Consider the following 25000-nt stretch of genomic DNA (forward strand, 5'->3'; position numbering starts at 1 on the left):
TAAAATTGAAAGACATGCTGTTTATTTCAATCGATTAACAATCCCATGAACATCCTGGTTTTAGGGGTACTACACAATAGGCTTAGCTCAGACTCAGGAGACTGAAGTTAACCATCTGATTTGTATAATTAAAATCAAGCTAAAATCAATCATTTTACAATTTACTTTACAATGACTCTTTGATTTCATAATTTGCATAGCTAGCTTTGCGTTTATTCTAGCGTTTCTTTTATGTTAAAGTCTATTTCCTTATCAGCATCTGTTTCGGGACAACAGCACCAGGCTAGATTTTCTCAAAAGTCCTTAGAATCCAGAACATTTGAAGCAATTGCATCACACGATAAAAGTAAGTACTAAAATGATGTTACTAATTCGATCACCCTTCGTTGTGAACACAGCGTGCCGTAGTGCAATATCACTAATTGCATCTCTAGTAGGATGAACTATCCACAGAAAATTTATTTTAGTCATTGAAAGTAACAAATTAAGCCCTTTTTTATCTCTTAATACCCTCACGTGGCACACAGTTCACCAAACAGGGCTCTAAATTGTTGATGTTTTTTTCTCATGTTCGTTTCCCTCCATTTGTTAACATAAGTCGATCACCTCAACAGGTTGATCGCGATACAAGTAGTGCTTGAGCTTAACAAAAAGCGACAATTTTGTAAGGAAAAAAAGACACCAGAATGCTAAAAAATACTCGCATGTTTTGGCATTTTTTTCTAAAAATCAACGTAAAAATCAGTAGAGCGTTCCCTTGCATCCCTCTCTCTTTGATCGGCTCTCTCAAATCGCCGTATACCTGCTGTGGGAAGGAAAGAAAGAGAGAATGACGAGAATGAGATAGCAGCACTGGTTGACGACTTCGGGGAACTTCGGCTACCTCGATGTTCTATCTTGCTTACGCTAACGACAGTGTACCCTCTCGGTTTCTATGCTCACCTGCCTTCTCGCTCACCCTAACAGCGAGCATAACCGTGAACCCTCTTTTTTTTACTCTCACCACAGATTACTATCGAGAGTTTTGTACAAATTTGTTGATAGTTTTTTTTAATAAGTACTTCAAAAACAACATTTTTTCACACCGAAATGGTCTCAATAAATGAAAATAAAAAATCCCAAAAGCCATCAACGACCTCACCTTAACAATTAATCATTATCTACCCTTTTTAATTTTTGAACAGTTATAGTTCAATAAGAATTTCATGGTTTGAAAAAAAAATCCTCGGAAATGATAGTTTTTTTAGACCCGAAATAGCGAAAGGAAAAGTTGGAATCGTTTTTCTATATCTATTTGAGCAGCTTTTTTAAATGTTTGTATTCCCTTTTTAATTATTTTTTTAAAAGCTACTAACGCGCAACTTACTCACCAGCTCCGTAGTTGATTAGAATTGATCGTTAAAATTCAAAAACGGCTTGGCGCGGCGTATAACCAATAGTAGTACTAGTAACGACGATTACAACAACTCAAAGCAAATGTAAACAACCCAGGGAGGACATCATCGTCATCATCATCATCATCATCTTCTTCGAGATTCTCAATAAATATCTCTCCTGGCAGAAGAAGAAAGCTTCATAAATGGTAGCCCCCTATTCTTGTCTTTTTTTCCCCGTGCTGCGTCTCCGAGCAGCAGCTCTTCTCCGCGCGTTCGGTTCCGAGTGCGTCCCGAGTTTTCAAAATTCAAAACCCAGCCGAACGTCGTCGCGTGAGCACGTGCGTGGTACCGTGTGTTGGTTCTCTCTCTGCGTAAAATTCGGTAAAACGTGCGTTTGTTCGTGCTCGCGTCGTAGACCCAAAGCTAAGCTCATCACCGTCACCGTCACCGTCACCATCGTCATCGCACGTATTTCGGCACCGGCGGAAATTCGGCGGTCGTCCCTCGTCGGCGTGCGTGCGCTCGTTCGAGATTTTCGTGGAAAATTACCGTGATACCGGGCACCGGGGTGCAAGTGAGCAGTGAGTGTTTTAGATTTAGTTTTAGGTATCCCATCCAAGTGCCCAGTGGATTGTTTTTCGCTTAAGGACCACAATCGCCTCCATCTTCGGTTTTCATCTTCACGTTTTTGCTGCGCTAACGAATCATTCTTGGCGATCGACCGCGCTTGGTGATTGATCATGCTTCCCGTGCCAGCTGATCGGTGGTGGTGGGCCACAAGCAAGACCAAGACAAAGTGAACGACATTTGGCACCATGGCAACGGCAGTGGTAGCCAGCGTATATTCCGTCCAAATTCGCAAAACCCACTAACAATCCTCGGCATCCTCTCTCGGCGATGGCGATTGCGTAAAGCGACTCTTACTACTTGGACGACGTCGGACTAGCGACGATCGCGGTTGCAGCGTTGCTTCGGTTTGGAAAGTTTAACTTTTGCTCAAAACCTGGGCAAAGTGAAGTGACTGAAAGGTGTACGGACGGACAGACGGACGTGTCTACTGGTCGATACGGTTGTCGGTGGATACCACCACCAACACCACGTTAACCACCAAATGGCCGCCGATCGCACACCACACTACCAACGACGGCGAGAGGACGGTGGCGGCAGGGGCGGAGATTGGGCATCTCTCTGCGCCCCACCGGACCGTGACCGATAGCGCCAATTTCCACGTGAGACACGTGTTTCGCGAACCACAAATGATGAGTGCCCGGAGAGGGTGGGGGTTGCGAGGTGCTCCTGCTTCCCTTCCCTCCGGTTGGCATGTCTTTTGGGCAGCCGGCACTGTGTCTCAAGGGTGCGCTGCGTCATCGATTGCAATGCGTGGCCATGTGCGTTTTTGTAGTCCTCCCAAAACCCAAGGTCCTATTCGTTTGCAGTGTCTGTGTGTCGCGTGTGGTGTGCTCGCACACACACACACTGCACCTTTTAGAGGCCCAGGATAACGCGGTGCTGTTGCCGTAAAACCAGGGAACGTGCCCCTTACACCCCATCATCCCCATCCCCCCTTTGGACCGTCTAGCAGCGCTGAGAACGGTCGGAATTCTCGACCGAAAATGCGCACCCACCACGTAGCATCACCACCACCCTCCCCCGACCAAAATGTCTACAGAACAGTTTTTACTCGATTTCCCTCCCCCCAACTCACCCCTTTTTACCACGCCACGGAGCACCACAAAAAACCCGCATCGACAAAGTTCACGTTCACGTTCGCTCGTTCGTTCGTTCAGTCAGTGTAGAAAGGATCCTGGGAACTGGTTTTGAGGGGGAGGAGGGTAGGGGGAGAGGCTCCAAAAAATGAGGAAAAGCGATCCACAACAACCCCGAATTTGAACCCCGAGGACCGAGAGGAAAAAAACTCTCCCCCGACCCACGACTCCCTCTTTTGAACGCCCGGAGCATCTATCCTTTCGGTTACGCTAGTGGGAGGTGGGTGGGTGGATGGGCCTGAACCGGAGGACGACCGCGGCAACCTACTAGAACCCGCTACGGGGCCGAAGAGGACAGGGGCTAGAGAGTAACATTCAAGCAGAAGAACCCCTGCCTGCCTGGCTGCCTGCCGGCGGCACGGTCCGGCTCGGTTAACGGTCGAGAGTGACGTCGTGACAAGCGATTGGTAGTAGTAGTGGGTTCGAGTGGGTGGCCGGTCGGTCGGTCGGTCGGTTGGACCGCGTGCCCCGGAAAAATCGTCCGTTTTTTTTTTTGTTTTGTTGGACAACTCCCGATAGCATCTCCTCGTGCACTGTCTCTCGCTCTCTCGCTCTTGCTTTCTCACACACTCACATCTGTCTCCTTCATTCGTTCGCTTGCTTGGTTGCTTGGATCGAACGACTCCTCCTCGTTGCAGGTTGTTGGTTTCTACGTTTCGGGATCGGGAAAAGGAGGCGCCGCCGGAGTATGTGCCATGTGCGTTGCTGCCCTTTGACATCTGATTGTACGTGTGCGTGCGTGCGTGTCCGTGTGTGTCCGTGTGCCAGTGTGTGATCGTGAAAAAACAAAACACAAAATCGCATTTCCGTTTAATACAAAGTTCCGGTAGACATTCTAATCAGTTATCAGCATCAACTTGCCAGTGTGCGTGTTTGTGAGTGCATTTGTGTGTCCTTTTAATTCCCTCGAGGCCATATCCGTCGGTCTGAACCAATAGCAAACCCTTAAACAATCGTGCTGTGATTCATCTCCAGAGTGTTGTTGCGGCTCTCGTGTGCAAGTGTGTGTATTTGTGCGTGCCCTTGTGTACCTGTGTTGATGGTTCGGTGTTCCCGAGTGTCCCGATCAGCAGCAGCAGCAGCAGCAGCAGCAACGTTAAGGAACGCTCACGACGGAACGGTGGTGAACGGCGCGGCATCATCCAGACGCGAAAACGGCGACTACAAGGGGACACCAGCGGCCGGCGTGCGACGTGACGCGGGAGTTACCCTTTTTCGACACGACGGACGCAAGAAACGGCCACAAAATTCTGTCGCTACAGCATCACCACCCGTACCACCATCACCACCCCGGCAACACCGGCGGCAACACGCTGGAGGGCAGAACGATCGAGTACCGGCCCGGTGGCGGGCTGGACTACCACAACTCGCCGTTGATGGCCGAGATACCGACCGGTGACTACAGCCACATCCACCGGTCGATCGATCAGCTCCGTTCGATGAACGAGCGCGGAGTGCTCGGTCAGCTCAACGCACTCCAGGCGGTTGCGGCCGTTGGCAACGGGACCGATCTCCGGTCGGCCCTCGTTGGCCACGACTACAAACCCTACATTAGCGATCTGCGCTCGAGTAACGATCGTCTGCTGGATTATGCTGTCGCCCAAAAGCACCACCATCCGCACCATCCACAGCAACAGCAACAGCAGCAGCAGCAGCAGCAGCAACAACCACAGCAACAACATCCACAACAACACCCGCAACAACACCCTCACCAACAGCAACAGCAACAACAGCAGCAGCAACAGCTGCATCAGCCTCCTCCGCATCTGCTAGACGATCGTACGAGTAACAACAACAATAATAATAATAATAACAACAACAACAACAACAATCATGAAACGGATCTGCGGCTCGGTGAAGATCACAAACCACCACCCCACTACAGTGCACCGTCCACGCCACCTACACCGCTCGCGATCGTCGAGACACAAATGGCGGAACCAGGGAAGGTAAGAATCGATCGACCACTGACTGATCACATACCCACACACACACATACACGCTCTCGGGACTGGTGGTCGGCCACTCGCCGCCAGAATCATCTTCTTCTGCTGCCTTTGCGTAGTTTTCCAGCTCTCGATCGAAGATGATCGTACTGACCCACTCGCGATCGTCGCGAAAGACCTGTTTTCGCTGATTTTCTTCCCTCTTCTGTCTCTTCGTACGGTGTACGCGGACGACTCCTTTGGACACCTTTCGCTTCGTCGTCGTCCTTCTCGTTCTTCCAGCACTTCCACTACCGATGATCGCGGTGATGATCATGCAATTTGCACTTCATTCGCTGCCAGTCGGTTAGTCGATCATACACGGATGCTTTGAACTGAACGGATCGGTTTGCTATCATGCAAGCCAGCCAGCGATGATGTCCTTGACTTGTGGACCGAGAGCCCCACAGAATCCTCTGCTACGCTTCCTAATGAAGCCAATCAGTACATGACGGTGATCATGAAAACCCTCCTCCCAGACGTTCTATTTAATTGAATTACATTTCAAACACCCATCGCACAACAATAACAACATCATTCGAGTCGAGATTTGAATCGCCAGATGGCACAGCTTCCTGCAGGAGGTGACCTTCGACATCGAACAGAACATCAGGCGCGGTGCGGCACTTTGGTTCGCGCCGCGTCACACACGTTCATTAGCATGCCGCGCATGCCCAAGGGGTTAAGCTGCCCTTCGACCTCTCGCCGATGCATTAATTAATAGTCTGGATCGTCGGTGCGTTATCATGGCAGCAGGAAGCGGCGTGATCCATCCTTCACTATCAACACAGGGGGATCATTATTAGCAAACTGTGCTGTGTGCACACTAAAGACATTCCACCGGTCGGTTCGATTTGGTTCACTGGACTCCTGGTTAGGCTGGAACAAGAAGACGGAACATTCCTTCGAGATTCACGATCAACGCGATAGTTCAAAGCAAACCGCACACGATCCTTGCTGGACTTGATCATCACCCTTGATCACCCGAAAAACCCATAACGTCCATAACGGCCGGTCGTATCTGATGCTGGTTTGCGGGGGTCAAGCGTAACGCCCATCAGCCGAGGAGAGGCGCTTTCGGTGGATTATCAAAACATCCCACAACACACACATCGTGCGAATGAAAGGGAGTTTTCGAGCAATGGATTTGATTGGAGTCACGCACGTGTTTGGCTGCGCGGTTTTTGTTTGAACCCGCAAGCCCGCAAGTTAGAAGTTTGCTATTTACCCTCTAAGCCGGCTGGTTCCAACTTGCGTGTGCGTCACAAAAGACACAAAAAAAAACGTTGGCAAAAGACTCCAGACAGCGGCTTAATGTGTTGTCCAAACATTTATTTATGTTCGCCTTGTATTGGCACTTGTTGAGTAAGTAAATTGATGACAATACATGAGAATCAGAGAGAGAGAAATAAAAATTGCCTTCAATCGAATATCGATGATCAGATGAACCACGGACATCGCCGTATCTTACTCCTAAGTGCGCATTCGTTGACTATACTACGTAGTAACGTGCACAGAGCTATCGTTGTGTGTTTGCGTGTACTTTGTGTGGTGGGAGCATGGATTTTCCCTGGCTACTCTTGGTGGGAGCATTGGCAAAAGGGCGGGCTTTGCATTGGCTGGGAATTGATCGGGAAAAGCCTTACACCTTAGGGTAGCTCCTCCTACCTAGTACCTCGTACGCATTACTACTCTAAGCCAAAGTAGCTAGTGCAGTCGTCGTGTGCAGCAGTTGCAGCAACCGTCGTGTGTGTGTTCCCACAAGGGTGCCCTCCTCTCGTTTATACCCCCCTTTGGCTGCACAACACAACAAGCATTGCGCCACGAAATGGAGGGCGCTTATAAGCCACACATAAGAGTGCTGCAGGTGAACTTCTCCGAACGGGAAGATGCAGTTTTTGCGATGATTTTTCGCCGTGCGTCCGGAGAAAAGGGGAAAGAAAGGGACGCCGGAACTGGTGGAGGCGGTGGAGGTGTGGGGGTATGGGGAATAAAAGCGATAATTAGCATATTTTAATGATAATTGCCTATCGCACCGGCGGCACCGTTGCTGCTGCGATCACGCACTCACTCATGTGCTCTCTCGCTCTCTCTCTCTCTCTCTCTCTCTCTCTCTCTCTCTTGCTCTCTCTCTCTTTTTATCTCTCTTTGTCTCTCTCTCTCTCTTGCTCTCTCTCTTCTTGGGGGAATATTTGCCATCGCAACGCAACAATGCACACACAGCATAGCGAATGGACGGCGATCTCGTGCGTTGTTGTTGCAACTGACCGGAACCTATAGTGCCTAGTGGCTTCTAGTGGCACTGTATGTGTGTGTGTGTGTGTGTGTGTGTGTGTATGTGTGCCTGGTGTATGTGCGTGTGATGGAGTGGTGGTATTCGCTACACACTAAAAATGGGGCGTATCCTAATCCTGGGGCGTAAGGACACGCAGGACTGAGCCTCCCACCCACTGGAACAATTGCGCCTCCGCCCACTGACCGGGTGGGGGGGGGGGCAGCAGCAGGCCCGTTAACAAGTACCCCACCGCCACGCGGCTTTGCAGCATACAAACCCCTATTGCTGCCTGCAATATTGTTGCATTCTCACGAACACAGCAGCAGCAACAGCACAATGAGGTGTGAGTAGCCGCCGATGATGCCAATGATGATGGGGTGTGTCTTTCGCTCCCTTCGTGCGTCGCCCCCTCCTGGGGTGGGTCTGATGATTTGCACACACTAATTAGTAATCAAAAGCTCCATCATTCTAGTACATTGCGCGTCGTGTCCATCATTGCGCCCGGCTCTGCCCGAGATCCCATGATGCATTGCCATAAATTTCGTTCGTTCGTTCGCATGGGTTCGCGCCCAACCAGCAGCAGAAGCAGCAGCATAGGTCCCTCCCTCCCGCTGGTGGTGGTGCTGCTCCAACATGGAATCACGTTATCATCACGATGGACCCCCTTTTTACAGTAAGAGAACGTGAAAGACCCGAAATCACGGTACTCGTGGGGTGGTTCCTGTACTATCCGAGAACCGCGTGGCCAGTGGCGTTGCCGGCGCATTCCGTGGGCCCCTCGAGGTGGTTAAGGAATTAATTAACTTAAAAACATCGAGCAGAGCAACTAATCTTTCTAATTGAAGATTGCGTGTCGTTATGCGTTTTTTTTTGTTTTGTGCTGAAGTGCGTGCATTGCGGGCAGTCATGACCGCGTCCGCGATGAGGATGGTGACCGCGTGCGTACCCGTAAAGGGGGCCGTAAATCATATCGGATTGCGGCCACACGCTACGGCGCATTATATATATACAAGTCAATTGGAAGCACAATCTGCATATTATGCACGCCTCGAGTTCTGTCGAGGGATTCTTTGTTTGTTGCTCCTGTTCCTGGTTCTCGTAAATCAATCGGCGCCTCACGAAACGGTCAATCCCTAACCGGCCAATCCGGGGAACAAAATCTCGAGTCAAGCTCAGGCTCTCTAGACAGCTCAGTCTTGTGGATAATCCTTCCAATGTCTCATAAGCTCATGAAGCCAAAGCACCTCCGTTCCGCCTTTTTGGGCCTGGTTTACTTTTACTTTTGGGGCTGCTCCAGTGCGGCCGGTGTGTTTCGGTGTCTGGTCACACACACACACACCCTAAGGCCTAAGCACACGACGCTCAGCCCCCGAAAAATGCCCGTTTGATCGTTGAGTGGAAGATCGTGATCGTGTATTGCAAACTTCGCAGATGAAAACACGTGCCAAGCTGGTGGCTAGTTCAAGGACACCGGCATATTCTCCCTTGTGTGCACTAGGCAAAAAACGGTGACCATCTTTAGCGCCATGTTTGCCATTTTTGTTACTGGCCCAAATTAACCGCATCATCATAACGCACGTGTGTGTTAACTGTAACGGTAAACAATGATATTGATTTCGTAATTTTTCGAGTAAAGTGCGTCGCGTCGTGCTCCTAACACACTCCAACAGTTGACAAATTACACGCCAAACAAGCTGGCGGTCACCTCGGAAAGGAAGCGAAACGGTAGGCGTCAGGCACTCGCACGGCACACAAAAAAGATCTCAAAGCGACAGACAGACAGAGAGACTATAGCGCTAGCGTCTGGTACTTCCTGCTACCCGAAAAACCACATACGATCACCCTACCGCTTGTGGTGTGGTGTGTTAGCGATGTCTGTGGCTACGAACGAGGCGCATAACGTTGCTAGAGGCGCTAGAGCCGGAAGACCGATTTCAGGGTCAGCGGCAAGCGGTGTGATCGTGTGGCAGGCCGAAGAGCGCGCGCGCGCGCTTGTTGCTAGCTATTGCTCCCCAATAGAGCGATCGTTGAGCCATAAGAGAGGTTGAAGGTATATGATCTCTAGTCCCCTTTTTACTGTAGCTCAGAGCAGCCTCCAAATGTTTCGACTGCTCTACACCAGACGTTCTGTCCTACCGTGGAATGCATTGCCGTGTTTATGTTCTGTTGCAGCGTTCGGTGATGCTGCGAAAGAGCTGGCTCTCCCCTGACAAGCCTCGCTAATCTCTTATCAGACGGCCCCTTTGTGACAGCTTCTCAACAGGGACAGGGTGTATGGGGTGTGCGGTCACACGATGCATATGAATGAAAGTGTCGATGACGATGTCCTTCTCGCGAATACACACTTTTACACACTCCATCGGTGGCTTATCATGTATCACCGGCATTGCTGATCAAACATCGAATGTTTTTAATCAAACAAACCATATGGATGCATGAATGCGCCCGGACCGGAAATTGACCGCACATGCACCCCCCCCCCCCCCCCCCTTGCTTGTGTTGGAACGGAACGAAAGATCTTCTCCGCTCCGGCCCACTGATTAATTGATGATCCTCGATCCTCGTGCCCCGAAGACGTATAACTTCTCCACAGTAATTTATGATTGTTTAGGTCCTACTGTTCCTGTCTGTCACGCTGCACGATGAAGGATCATTTCCGCTCGGTTGCAATTTGTGTTTTGAACACCGTTATCAGCGACTAATTTTCTGCTTTCCTTTTTGTTTTTTATTGACGAGTAGAATCGTCATTTTTCTATTAACGCAGCTACTGCAAACGAAACTTTTGATTGAATTTAATCAAAACCTCTGTGTGTGGCATCATCATCTAGTACTGCTGCTGCTGCTGCTGCTACTGCCTCTGTACTGTCAGCTGATAAGCTAATTAAAGTATGATGACGCAGCACGGCGGTTTTATACGACACATTTGCGACTTTAAAAGCACAGCTCACCAACGCTGCCACGTTTTAATTTGTTTTTTTTTGTGTGTTTTTGCACAATTCTGTTTCTTCTTTTTCCTGTCCTTACTTCCGTCCTTCCCTTTACCTCACATGTGAATATTATTAATATTAACAAATCGTTTCGCCGACGTTTGTCCACTGAACCAGAAACTCTAATCTCTCCATCGTAGCGCGTGGCTTAATGGGCAGGGAGGGGGGCACCCTGTTTGAACTGGTCATTGCCGGACATGCGGTGACCACGATCCCACCATCCCTTCGGTTTTGCGCCGGTTTTTTTTTTTAATTTAAAAGTTTTATAATTTACAATTTTTGCGACGCGACCACAACGCCCGGGTGTACACACACACACACAGGCTGGCCACACGTCGGTCGCTTTCCGTCCGATTGCACGGCTGGTTGCATCGCCCGGGGTTTAATTTCCCGCAATCACAATCACCATGAAAAATCACATGCTCAGTCGAACGTGCAGCAAAGCATCATTTGGTTGCGGCTTTTTCCAGGCCAGGCCAGGCCGGGCCAGGCCGGGCCGGGGATTTTTTTTTCATCCTTTCCCCCCTTTTATGTGTCTCCCACCAAATCCACATCCCCCCTCCGGAAGGACGATCCGATCCGAGTTTGGGCGGGAGAAGCGCCTGCGGGGATGTTATTAATAAATGTAGCTGGCTGCCATTACCGGCTAGTCGCCCCGGTCCGGGGCTGGCCGATTCCCGATTCCTAAACTATTTAATTAAATCAATTATCGACCGGTTCGGTTCGGTTTTGTATTTATGATGATGCACAACATTGGACACAGAAAACCACCACCACGACGGCCAGGCCCGGGGCTTCATCATAAACAAATAGTCTAGGAGAAAAAAAAAGCAAAACTATGGCTGCTGCGGTTTTTTTGTTTGCGGTTTTTCTATCCTCTATCCCGGGGGGACCTTTTTTACTCTTTTATTTTCCATCTCCACATCCTGGCGGCACAGTAGGCCCTGGGTCAGTATTCAAATCTGCATGCCATCGATCATCGGGCGGATCAAACCAAATAAAAATTAGCACCACACACACGCACGCACACACGCGTAGTGCCTCCATACCACACTTACACCGACCATCAAAGCGAGGGAAAAGCAAAGGGCAAAGGGTTGGTAGTGATTGAATCATAAAACAAATCCCTTTGATAAAAACATAAAAATTCCTGAATAATCGAATGCAGCAGAAAAAAAACTGCGCCGGGGGGTGGTTAGGGCCACCACCACCAGCAACGAAGAGAGGCAATTGAAAACCGGTTGAAAAAAAAAACAGTATAAAACGTCCAGTGCAACAACAACTACAGCAAGAGAAGAGAAAAAATCGGTGGTCAGGAAAAATGCACCCACAGGGGTCAAAGGTCGAAATGGTAGGACACGCATAATAATTCAAAAAGGCGACCGATGATGATGAGCATGCCTGCTGGAGGCCCCCCCCCCCCTACCCTAGTCGCTGACGGTGGTGGTGGTCAACTGCTCGGTTTCGGATTGCATCGACGCTGGTGGCGTCGATAACACATCGTCATCATTATGTTGCATCCCTTCTCGCTGCAGGTGGACCTGGGGAAGGGTCAACAGCAGCAAGGGCAGGGAATAAAAACAATAATAGTCCCCGCGGTGGTGGTGCTACAAGCAACACTGGCGCAACAGTGGTACAGCAACGGTGGTCACCACAAATTTCCCATCCATCTCATCCTCTCCGGTTTGGTTTGGTCGGGTCGGCATGTCATGAACCGCCGGACGGGGTATGCAGGAACAAAGGAAAAGAGTGGAAGAGGGGGGAGCGGGAAACGGACTAAAAACCGCTAAAGGTGCTGATGATGTACATCATTATTCTGTTAGCATCAAACCGCGACATAAACAATCATGATTTTAAAAAAAGAAGGAAAAAAACGTCGAGCATAAGAAGAGCAAAGAGAGAGTGGGGGATGCCCCCAGCAGTGTGTCATCTGGAGCAGTGCCCTTTGCAAGTGATGTGCTGGCCATCGCTTCAGGTTAAACTCCTGATAGCTGGTGACAGATCGCGCACCAAGAACCAAACGATCGCTTGTAAGCACATCGTTGACTCGTGACGAGCTGTGCAAACTGATCTGCGGTAATTGTTACAAGGTATAAGCACCGATGGACAACAGATAGTAGGACACCCGATAGTGAACAGCAGTAGCTTGTGCGCCTAATTTAAACCATCATCAGCACCGCGGTCACCGATAATACGGCGTGACACACTTGAGGAGAGCAGCAAAAGCTGATCAAGCTGGTTAAGCGGCACGTGATGAAACATTACCAAATGAATGGTACGAAACAAAACGAGCAAAATAAAACGGCAACAGCAAAGTGGTGATGTGAGGGAAAAATTATCTAAAAATAAACGATAAACGGATGCAGAGACACAAAAACCCATTGGGCCAATTGGAGCCCAAACCGCCAATCCATCACTGGCGACCGGACCCGGGGCCGGACAGTCCGGTTGTGTGCCGGTTGTGTTTAAAATGATGCCTTTTTTCGCGTTTCGCGTGGTTTTTATCACACACATGGTGCGAAGCAATACGAAAACGAGCAACAAAAAAAGTACAAAATAAAATGTCCAACGCAAAGCAAACAAAGGATTAGTTTGTGATGGGGTGGACGCGCGGCTACAAAGCAGAGAGAAGAGCGCGGTCGCGATCAACAACAACAATTTTACTTTCGACTCGCGACTCGCGCTGGTTTTTACAATAGTGCACGCCCGGTAAAAAGTGCGAAACCCTAAACGGGGATGAGTTTTTTTTTCCCTCCCTGTTACCTGGTTTTGTTTGTTCACTCCTCAGTTCGGGGAATCGGAATATGGTTAAACAAAATGATCAATCGTTTCATTTTGTGTCATTATTGATGAAACTTCTTTTTTTTCTGTTACTCACCGAGTTTCTGATTTGTGGTCAGTGTTTTTGTGTGTGTGTGTGTTTTTTTTCTCCCATTGTTCGTTTAGTGGCCGCTTCGAATCATTTAAATGATTTTGCAAAACCAATCATTACGCGCATCACCCCCCATTCCCACTCCAAATCGTTGCCTATCAGCAATCGGGATGATCGGAAACATTATTTAATTTGTCAGCGGAATTACGGACCAGGCGTTCGGTTCGTTCGTTCGCATCGCGCGCGATTTGATTACTCTAATTATAGTTTGATTTAGGGGTTAACAGATGATTACGATAGCGCCGTGTTGGAGTGTGTGTGTGTGCATGAGCTTGTAGCTTGGAAGCTAATTTACGATTTGCTTCTTTTTTTCATTACAGAGATACGGAACCAAAGGCCGCAAAAAGGTAAGTTGAAATCACGCGCCCATAACACCCCTTAGTATAATATTGTTCATTATCGAGTAATGTTACCGATTAACCGAACACATACACGCAATCAATCGCTATTGGAATGCCCATCGCCAGTGATGGTGGACAGCATCAAAGTGACGTGAAACATACAAAGTGGCAATTTGCTGCCACAATTTGGGTTGAAATTGAATGTTTGTCACTGAAAGGACGCTTCGAAGCAACGCTCTGAAAGGATCAAAGGGACGCTGGTTCCACTAGCAGCAAAGGTCCTGGCCTGGTGGCAAAAGGGATGATCGTGCGCTCTTCCGCTCTTGCTTGAGAACAAATGAACCTGCACCCCCAGCCCCGCCACTTGCGTCGCTCACCGTGGACCTATTTAGCATATTTCTTACCGCTTAACATGTTTTCTCAATTATACGGTTGTCGCGTGGCTAGGCCGTGGCCATGCCTGGAAGCAGAACGAGCATGGCATGGCAAAGGTGCAGCGTCCACACTCACCGTCCGTTCTGGTCCTCTCTTTCGAATGCACTTTCTGCGCTTTTCGAAGAATTGTTACAAAAAAAAAGGAAAAGTACTGATAACCCACCTGACTCGACCGGTGGTCGAACGGTTTGCAGCCTTTCGCCTCTGTAGCTTGCGATATCGAGCATAAGAACAACGGTGGAACAAACCGGCACCTCACGTTTCCTCCACTCCCCTCGCCTAAGGATGGCTCTAGGAAAGGACGATCACGATCTCGAACGCGCTCGGTGCCCGCTTCTGATTGACAGTCAGCTGGTCAGCGCTGTGTGTATGATCCCGGGCCGTGTGGCGAGTGTGTGCGATCAACGATTGGCGCCGGCCTCCCGTGGTGTGCAACGCGCTCCCTACGCTAGACCGGCATCTTGATAGCATGATTCGAAAATTGCACGTTATCAAAAGTCCATATTTCTTATCGATGTCGGCGATGGTGGTCGAGTTTTATTCTTTCTTTTCGAAAAAAGGCGAACCCCGCCCGAGGAAGGAATAAGCATGAATCGTCCTTCATGCTGAAGGTTTTTTCCGGTTTTTTGGTTTTTTTTCTTCACAAAATGCACTCACACACAAGCGCACCTTTCAAAGTACCGCTCCGAATGTGCTTACCGAATAATGTTATGCTTGTTTTCGCCTTTAATGAGGTTAGTAATTTTTCATGCATTTTGCACTCCGCTCGGAACGTACCGCATTCGCCGCCGTGAGCCATTATTAGCATTGGCGGTCCAGGTACTGCTCTGCCTGGGCCGCTAGCTTACCATAAGCGCTCACGTGCTCACGCGCTCCCCAGGACGCGACCCACGGAAGAATTTGTTCGGAACTAATTTTTTTTATTATCATTTTACCACCGAATTCGCACCGAAAACGGGCTACACGTTCTCGCCTTATTCCTTCGTTCGCTTTTGTGGTTCACCTTCTTTATGCAGCGCCATCCGGTGATGCACTGCTCCTGTCCAGACATCCTTACCCTAACGCTTGCTTGTGTGTCCTGCGAATGTGCCTTTCGGGTGGCGCCTTTCGATAACACACACATTCTGGGAGGCCGAAAAGAAGAGCACATTGAACACATTCTAACGCGCATCAACCTTCGTTACCGGACCACGGGCTGGGCGAGTTTTTTAAAGCTTAATTTCCCCCCCTTAAAACGCTCTTGGTAGGCGCCGACAACCTTCGACGGGTGCCGTTCCGTCACATCGTCAACTTTTACGACAATCATCACCGTCATCGCAGTGTGCTGCGCGAATGGCAGTTCCTCGGGGAGGTCCCTCAATTATCATCACCTCACATTTCCACCAGGACAACATTACCATTCCGGGATCCGTCCGTCCGCGTGTGTGTGTCCTTCTTCGATGTTTTATTCCGCAAAAAGTTTTGCATTTTGCGGATATGATTTATGGCCTCGACAGCCCCGAGTGCTGCTGCTGCTGCTGCTGCTGCTGTTGGAGACCTCCCGGTGCATCCTAATGGAAGGCAGATGCAACGCACCGTCGAGCGCCGTTTCCCTTGGAAACGAAGGTCCGCGGCGTCCACCGACTGGACATATTTATGATGGGCAAGCGCCTTTCTTTTGCCTGTCTCTGCCCTTTACTCCTTGCCATTTCTGTTCGGTAATTTCGTTGTATTATGCTCAAGCGGGCCGGCATTCGGTAATTTGGTTCCCCGGAACCGAATTGTAACGAAGGATATGCCATAATTTTACAATAAATAACGCCTTCTTACACGTGTAACGCAACGCGTATACCGAGGCGCTCGTCACGAACAGGAGAAGACGAAGATCGAAATGTATAACAAGAGGAACACGCCATCCACGTCAATGTGTGCGTTTGTGTGTGCGTTCCGTACTATCACCACCAATCTGTGTGTTCTATCACCACCCCTGATTCAGGGACACCAAACCGGAGCTCAGCATATGACCCCATAAATGTATTTTCTTGAACCATAGCCTCCAATCGGCCTGCGACCGTCAAATTTGAGCGACCGTGGATTTGATTCCCGAGCGAGCTTATTGCTTGCGCAGCATCGTTGCTTCGGGCACACCATAGAGTGCTGAGCCACCCGAAATGCGCTTCACCTTCACCACCTTCGAGCTAACCAAACACATTTCTGTCCAATCCCAATCAGGTAACGAACAAGAAAAGAAATAAGAAAAGTGAAGTACAACGTTGGCAACAAGTGAATGAACCGCGCCAACGCGGGACACTTGTGGAGCCAACGCACCACCTGGTTCTTCCGTCTTGTCGACTCAGTTGTGTCACACTGTTTTCGAACACAACCCGTTTTTTTTTGCTATCAAACACAGTGTGCAGTGTGTGCCACGTTAGTGCCGCTGTTGCCTGCCACTGGCTAGATTTGTCAACTATGACGCGCTGGATGTTCCAACGGAAGGGACGGTTGGCCGGGAGGGTGGGCAGGTGGTGATGCGTTTCCATTGTACGCGGTTGTCAATGAATCCAACTCGACCGAGCAGCAGCAGCAGCAGCAGCGTGCGCAGATCATAGTGGCCTGTGCGGCTGCGGCTGCTACATAATAATGTTGCTTCCGGTGCTTCGTGCCGCCGGTCCAAAAAATGCGTTACGTTTCTGGTTTGCCAAAAAACTCGGGTTGCCGATGTGGTTCCAGAAACACATGTGCGTGTGCTCTCGGTGTCACTACCGCAAGAAAAGAGTGGAGAGAAGGGGGGGAGGGGGGACTGTCGTGAAAGGGGCGCCTCCTTCTTCGCATCAATGGCCGTGTGTTTCTGCTCCTAGTAGGCGCGTCGCAAAGTAATAAATATTTTCATATACACACTCAACTCCGGGCCACCAGGAGGGTATGGACAAAAAAAAAATGAAAAAGCCAAGAAAGAAAGAACAAGAAAAAAAAGAAAAAGAAAAAGTGGCAAACCATAAATAAGACGCACAAAACAAGCCGCTGCTGACGTGCGCAAAGGATGGACAAATGTTGCGGCGTCTTCGCTGGTTGTTAATTGCTTTACGACTGCTTCCTGCGCCGCTGCTGCTGCTGCTGCTGATGGTGGTGGTGGTCGTGGTGGTGCTGCCACAGTTGGCACTTCCACGGGGCGCGTTCTAGGATAGTCAATGGCAGGGTACTGTTGCGTTGGGCAAAAGAAAAAAGAAAACAGCGTGGGCAAATATTGGCCATGTGTTACTACATGCCTTGCTCGCACTACTCTCCACTCCAGGCTGCCTCATTTGCTTACTGCTGCTGCTGATCAGAGAGACACGGAACGGATCGAAGGTCGATCAACGGAAGAGATGTACGGGAAGGAAAGTTGCTGTAATGAGCTAGACGCACGCGTCCATTTTGCCGCCATTTTGTCTACGATACTTGTACCAATGAAGAACAGTTTCTTAACCAGCTACCATAAGGCGCTTCTCAATCATTCTACTGACGTTCTTGTCACTTGGGGAATTCATGGATCGGATCATCGGAACGCAATGTGCGATTGATGTTCCAGTTCTTTTGCCTTCCACCTTCCGGTCACCGTAACATTACATCATATGCGGGGGAGAAGTGTATCGTTGTTGCTCTGGGTGGTGCAGGGTGGAGTGAAGCGTGAGAACACGATCTCTCTGTTCTCTCTAGCTCCCGACCGACAACGAATGACAACAACGAATGCACGCGCACCACACCATGACACACAACCATGGCACTGGACCAGCGTTGACACAGGGAGCTGGAGGGAGATCCGCCATCGGCGTTGGACCGCGGCACGATCGCCGAAAAAATCTCTGATGAATAGATTGCAGTTTTTTGGACAGACGGCGCAGCGGCAGCGGCAGCATCAGCAGCTCGAGGCGCGCGCGGCACGAACAAAGGAGCCAGCCGGCGAGCAGCAGCAGCAGCATCGGATGGTCACAGACATCGGGAAGGGGTGGCAGTGAGGTGGGACAGGATGATTGTAGTGTGCGAAAAACTGGCAACGTGTCGTCCAGAGTCGAAGCTCTAGCTACCGAGAGGCGAAACGCGGAACTCGTCCAACGACCAACGCGAACTGGCCATTCGCACGGGGTTTTTGGGGTTTCTTTTTTTTGTGCGCGGTCGCCAGGAGATGCGTTCCCGGGAAGAACCGGGAATGTCAGTTGTGCGTCCAGCCCGAGGCATCGTTCTCGCGGCAGAATCTAGTTATCATTGAAAGCACTCTTCCCGACGAAAGGCCTACTATACCACGTTCCGTTGTCGATAGAACTTTCTGTGTGCATGAGAAGGTGCATGAGGGAAATTGAAACAGCAGCATCATCATCATCATCCGTGAGCGTGGCGAAAGAGCATGACGATCGTCGTCAATTTCATTTCGCTTTCATCTCGCTGGTGGCCACCATCACCGCAGTTCCCGTTAGCCGATCGGTGGAATTGAAAATTGGGACACGCCAGTTCGACGGCAGTAGTAAAAATCACGCTATTCCGGTGTTCGTAGCAATCATCTTTGCACATCATCAACATCATCATCATCATGCTCACCAGCGGTACCGGCAGCAGCAGCAGGTGGTGAGCCGGGAGAAGAAAGGAAACCCTTCAATTACTTTGATCGGGGCGCGTTGGTGAAGAATCTGCATCGATAAGAATCGACCGTACAATACGCGTATCTCGCTCCATCAATCCGATGAGAAGGAAAATAAATAAACGTCTCTCACCTCATCGTCGTCGTCGTCATCGTCGTCATCGTCGTCATCGCCGGTCGAACGCATACCGGCGGCACATACATACTGCCGTGCGGTGGGTGGGTGGATGGGTGGGAGATGAATGATGCTCCATGATGCGCCCGGCTGGAAGGAGGAGGGGTGTCAGAGGTGGCCAAATTTTTTGGTCGCTGAGGAAGAAGCGCAAAACGACGACGACGACAACGACGTGTGCTCGGATGGTGTGCTCGCGTATGCAGCAGAGATGTTGTTGGTTGTGTGCTGGAGAAGGAATGCTGCCGGAGAAGGGGGATGGAGGAGAGGATCGTCTCGTTTTTTCTCTCTCCCTCTCTCTTTCTCTCTCTCTTCGTTCCCGCACTTTTTTTGGCCAAATTCCCTCCCCGCTGGCCTCCTGCACCTTTGCGGCTCATCACCACACCTGTGATGTACGCATCTGGCTCTGTGTCTGTGTGTGTATGTGGATTGGTGTGTGTGTGTGCGTGTATGTGTGTGATGGTGGTGTGCGTGCTGCGATTTTCGCGGTTATATGCATTTCCGTGAACTCGCACGCGCGCTCCCCCCTACACAAGAAGGCATAGCAGGAAAGGGGGTTGATAAGGAGGAGAAGAAGGAGGAGGATTTTTTTCCCTTCTTTTTTTTTGGTTCCATCTCGTCGCGCTATCTTTCTCGCTCTATCGTCCTCGTTCGATCCCCCATATCGAGGGGTGCGTGAAAGGGGTGGTTGGCGGTGAGTTTAGAGCGTCTGATGCTGGAGGTTGGAAAGGGGAATGGCGCGACGAGGCGGTTGTTGCACACACTTTTTTACGAAAAACGGCAAAAACGAATCATCGCCATCACCATCATCATCATCATCTTCATTGGTGGGGCGCTTTTGCTCTCTCGGCCTTCCCGTTTGTCGCCCTTTTTTGTTGTTGTTCCGGTGCGGTGCGGAGGAGAATTTCTCTCACTTTTTTCACATTTTAGTGTGCCTTGGAGGAAGGCAAAAAAAGTGCCAAAATTTGGATACCATGGTGACTGGCGCTCGTTCGTTGCCCTGGACTCTCTGCTGCGTTGTGCTGTCGCGCGTGGTGGTGGTGGCTCGGAGTATGCAATATCTCGTGTATGTGTGTCTCGTGCGATGAGATGGAGGAGCAAGGACCGGCAGAGGATGCAGTTTGCAAAATATGCAGTTAGACTAGTCGATTCCAACGACGTGTGTTGTGATGGAGACAACACATTGCCCAAGTAGTAAAGTTCTATAATGAGAAGGCACACTCACACTCGTCTCACTATTGAAATTTTGTTACTATCCAGTTCTGTTTGGAATATGGGTTTTTTTCCCTATTATTACGATGACCAAACTCAGAGCACGCGCTCTCCAGCGCGATGCAGAGGTTATGGTCGACTTGTTCCAAATCCAAAATTTACCTCTTCACGCTTACACGCACAATCATGTCACCCCTATGTACAGGCGTTTCGCTAAAAAAGCTGGAATCTAGCCTCGGTTGACCGTTGGAAAAGGCTGGCCAGTCAGCTCTCCTCCCCTCTTGTCCTTCTTCGGCACTATTTTGCAAACATTCCGCCGCGATCGTCCAGCATCAGCCAGCCAGCACGCAGGACGAAGGACATCATGGCAGGGACCAGCAGCAGCAGAGGTGGTAGCCGCCGCAGCATTTGCCATAGCACCCTTCGGCTATTTGCTGGCTCCCTTCCGATTCCCCCATCCTACTGCCGCTGCTGCTGCTGCTGCTGCTGCTGTATGCTGTCCCTTTGATTGTACATTATGTGCAATGTGGCGCGCCTCTCGAGCACCCTCGAAGTACCGTCCATGCCGCCATGCCCGTACTCCTGTCGGGCGTTAGGGCGACCGCTGGATAAAAAAAGGGAGGAATGATTCAGGTTCGGGCGGCAAAAAAAAGCCGTAAAAAAGAAGAAGAGCGACAAAAAAGCCATGCCAGCCAGCACCGGGAATTGGGAAAACCGATTTTCGCTCCCAAAAATTCACGGCAAACCCGACAGGAACCTTTGGCGGTCACCTTTGTGCGAGGGAACTGTATGGTTTACTGTGCGTTGATGCTGAGCATGATGATGGTTTTGTTACTGTACTGCCGATGATGATGATACCCGTGGTAGTTTTCAGTTGTCTGTTTTTAAGGTATCGAAAATCTTGGAAAATAAATCAAAACGATTCCATGTTAGTAATTCTGGAACATGTAGTTCTATATGTTTCTTCGATAATTAATTTAAAAACTGTTGCAGGATGCTGTGATTCCGGAAAATTATGTTGTGGCATGTTTTGGTACATTCGGCCATACCGGGAAAGGTGTTGATAAATTCGCCTTCCAGGTAAAAAAGTAATCCATTCATTCAGCATGTTTTTTAAATATTTATCCCATTTATTGCTGAATATTTTTTTCGCGAGATCATTTTTTGCTCAATCAGGATTTCCTCTCTGCAGATTCGATTGGCTCTCCTCTGCACTCGCTCTCTTCTCGCGGTGTGCTCTCTCAGAGGCGCCAGACCACCTCTTTGGGCGAACCCCGGGCGCGGCGGTGTGTTTTCCTTTTTTATATATAACTTTGTGGGGCAGATTGAACGTACAGGGGGAAAGCGCTGAACTCGGATGGAAATGAAAAATTCGAGGAACGACGTCAAAAAAAACCCTCATTCAAGCGCGCGTGTGAGATGCGCGGCTGAGAACGGGAGAGCGAACCGACGGATCGCGAGAGGATGCGTGAGATGCGTTTTGGGTGAGGGCGTGAGCTCCATTTTTTGCTTCTCTCGTCACTCTCGTACGAAAACAAAACGCGGTTCTCGCCATTACAGTACCGGACAATTTGTGTTCGACTGACTTCCTTCAAAAGCCATTGGAAACTATCTTTTCCGAGAGATTTCTTTGAATAACTGAAGATATTCCCCTTGGTTCCACTCCATCGTTTGAGCTGGCACCATTGCCTTAAAAGAAACTGCCTCCTTTGCAAAGGAGCAACAATGAAAAGGGCTAGAAACAGGCGGACAACGAGGAAGTCCGTGAACTATCGATTGTCAAGCACTGTAATGGCGAGAACCGCGTTTTGTTTTCGTACGAGAGTGACGAGAGAAGCAAAAAATGGAGCTCACGCCCTCACCCAAAACGCATCTCACGCATCCTCTCGCGATCCGTCGGTTCGCTCTCCCGTTCTCAGCCGCGCATCTCACACGCGCGCTTGAATGAGGGTTTTTTGTCGTCGTTCCTCGAATTTTTCATTTCCATCCGAGAGTCGCGAAGTACGGCGGTTGTTCTCTTTCCCCAAAAGTCAGTATACTGTGGTGCCCCACAAAGTTACACATAAAAAAGGAAAACACTCGGCCGGTGGAAAAAGTCGTGTCCCGGGTGGTGTCGGTTCGGCCAGTAAAGAGGTGGTCCGTCGATGATTCTCTTTGGCACCGAAATCGAAACCAAACTAGAACGTGCAAAAGAAGAGGTTTCCCTTTTCTCGTGGTCTGGCGTTCCGGTGGTGAATCCGACAAAAAACGGATTTTGTTTAGGTTTTTTTTTCTCGTTCGAGCGTGCGTGAGCAAGTCCGTAGTGTGAGCTGGAGCTCGTTTCTTCTTTTTTTCTCCGGTTCCGTGTTGGAGCTCTTCACCTATCGCGAGTGGAGCCATTTTTCACCAGCCAAACAACCCCCTCGTGTGCGTGTGCTTGAGTGTGTGCGATGGATCCGTGGGGGGACGGGGGGCTGTTTACTTGGCTGCTGTTTCGCCGTTTTTTCTGACAAACCTCGATCTCGACAACGGCTAGTGTTTCTCCCGCCATAACCGTTTGGTAGCCAAACTAGTAATTTGGTCTGTGGCCGCGGTGTGGACAAAAGAGATTGAGAAGAAGGGGGGGAGTTAGTTGGTCGAAAATGATCGTGTCGTCACGCGCACACACACGCGTACATACACAAATCGGTCTCCTCACAGGCGGGAGGGCGATCCGCGAGAAGATCTACGGTCGCAGAGGGGAGGAGAGGCGTGTGGCGTCCTCCGAATCTGTGCCGAATTTGGGGCCTCTTTCATTTTTGATTTGTTCATATTCGTCGTTGCGTTAATCGTACTTTGTTCTGCTGCGGGGTTGGACAGTTCGGTTGCGCTGTTGATGTTCCGGGTTACTTGCGTAAAAATCTCAGCGTGCCATGCACTAAAAGGGTGAAATTGGGCAAAAAAAATGTGGTAGTGGTGGTGATGAAGTGAAAAAAATGGTGTGTGGCGGGCCGCAAAGAACTGTCGTCGCTCTCCCGCTCTCGAGAATCTCACTTTGGGGCCGGATTCTCTTTGGTGGGGACCGCGCGAGCCGTTTGTGAGAGCTCTTTTTTTTCCATCTCGCTCACCAAAGAGAGCGAGAAAAAGGCGCTCAGATCTTTGTCAAAAAAATATGCGCGCGAGCCGGGAGAGAAGGCGAATGACGGAATGGAGGAGGGAGCGAGAGAGCATGAGCAGTACGTGCAAACTATATGCCTCTCGGTCTCTCCTAATGCCGCGAAACAATAACAAACTCTAGGGCATTCTTCACCGATTCTTGACGACCGAATTCCTTGTTCTATCTTCCAAACCGTGTTGTGCTCGGGGTCCGACAGGGAGGGTAGTGTAGAAAGGGCAAGTGCAAGTGAGAGGTGCATACAAAAAGAAGGTGCAGTTGGTGGTGTGGTGGTCCGGAGATACGAGATGGCTCCCGTTTTTGGCCAGATTTTACTGGAGGCCGGCGAAGACAGCAAAATAGACCCGATGGCCATCGAGATGAAGCGAGAGAAGAGCGAAGAATCCGACGATCTCGACGTGAAGGTGAGTTGAGGGAGGGAAGAAAAGGGGGCGCAGCGCCGAGGAGGAGAACCGCCCTACAGACTGCGTCCCGGAAAGGTCATTACATTTCAATGATTTTATTGTTATGCTTCACCGAGTCCGATGCGTTTTGTATCAGCTGGAATATGCATATGATGCAGAGTTCAGTAAAGTGCACTTGCATTTCGATTTATGGGAGAATAAATGGTGAAAACCCTTTCTTAACTAACAGTCATAAAACAAAATACAGTTATCTGAAACATGTTCGAAAGGAGAAGAACTTTCCTGGTGACCATCAGAATTGCAATAAACCATTTCCACCCCGTGGTACGTGAGGTGAGAATTCGGAGCAAAAAGGCGGCAGGATGTCCAAAAAGGGTACAACCGTAAAGGCCGTAAAAATAACACAGCAAATGAAAACAAAAACAGCACAAGCAAGCAAATCGAAAGAGAAACCGAAACACACGACGCACGGACCCACGCCACCGTCCTGGAGAACGAACCACGAGATGATGATTCCCGCCTGGCACCACGGCGGTAAAGTAGAAAATCGAAGAACAACAAAAGCAACGCTGAACAAGACCATAACGAGGAAACCAATATCATCATCTTCTGCGTCGATGTCCCGCTGTCTGTCTGCCAGCAGCATCTTCTCAACTGTTGGGCGTTGTTGCTCCATCCCAGACCGCGTTAAATCGCACTTTTCTCCACTATTCTTTGCTGTTATTTTTGGCGGCTCCATGCGCTGCACACACAATAGCGCGTGCTGGCTGGGGATGGCTTTGGGGTGGGGTAGAACAGCACCAGGTTCTTAAGCGCAACCGAGGACACGAGCAACCGATGCAGAGAAGGGAAAGCAAAGTACGAGGAATGTGAGAAATATAAAAATAATAAATGGAAGGAAGAAATGCGTCCTGGGACGGGACTGTTTTCATTTGTACGTGTCTCCGTTCATAGGGGACATGGCTGCTCCATTTTGAAGCCCAACGATTATGTTGGAGAAAAGCTACGAATGAATTATAAGACAATATGATCCTGGTATAGGGCCACTGCCACTATCCCTTACACAGTATTTGCCAGTGTGTAACAGGTGTGTGCATGGTACAATATCCTGTCTTACAGTACTCTGATGTACAGTAATATAATAGAATATTTGCATTCAAACGTCTTCATAATGATTGGCGCTATGACTTCGAGGTACAGGTGCACAGAGTCCTTGAGCTGCTTAAGAGATCCTTTTCGCGATCTCGAATTTAAGTAAAGCCTATTCTGCTCATCCCCATACGTGTTACGTTTAATTCGATGTCCGCTGTCTCAGGTATCGCGCAATGTTCTGCCAAACTTGGTTGACTTTAGCAGCTCAAGGGCTCAAAGACAGCATATACTCGGTGTAC

At 49.6% G+C, this 25000-nt stretch overlaps 1 protein-coding gene across 1 annotated transcript in view; it reads left to right on the forward strand.

The window, feature by feature from the left end:
* LOC125959262 (zinc finger protein squeeze-like) overlaps positions 1-25000 on the forward strand; it is a 35932-nt gene that overhangs the window by 5626 nt on the left and 5306 nt on the right. Inside the window, exons 2-5 of the mRNA XM_049692075.1 lie at positions 4118-4335; positions 4377-4737; positions 4861-5091; positions 13642-13668. Of these exons, the coding sequence (XP_049548032.1) occupies positions 4118-4335; positions 4377-4737; positions 4861-5091; positions 13642-13668 (837 nt within the window). The remainder of the gene's footprint in view (positions 1-4117; positions 4336-4376; positions 4738-4860; positions 5092-13641; positions 13669-25000) is intronic.

This window comes from Anopheles darlingi, chromosome 2 (genome assembly GCF_943734745.1).
Source record: "Anopheles darlingi chromosome 2, idAnoDarlMG_H_01, whole genome shotgun sequence".
Lineage (NCBI taxonomy): Eukaryota > Metazoa > Arthropoda > Insecta > Diptera > Culicidae > Anopheles > Anopheles darlingi.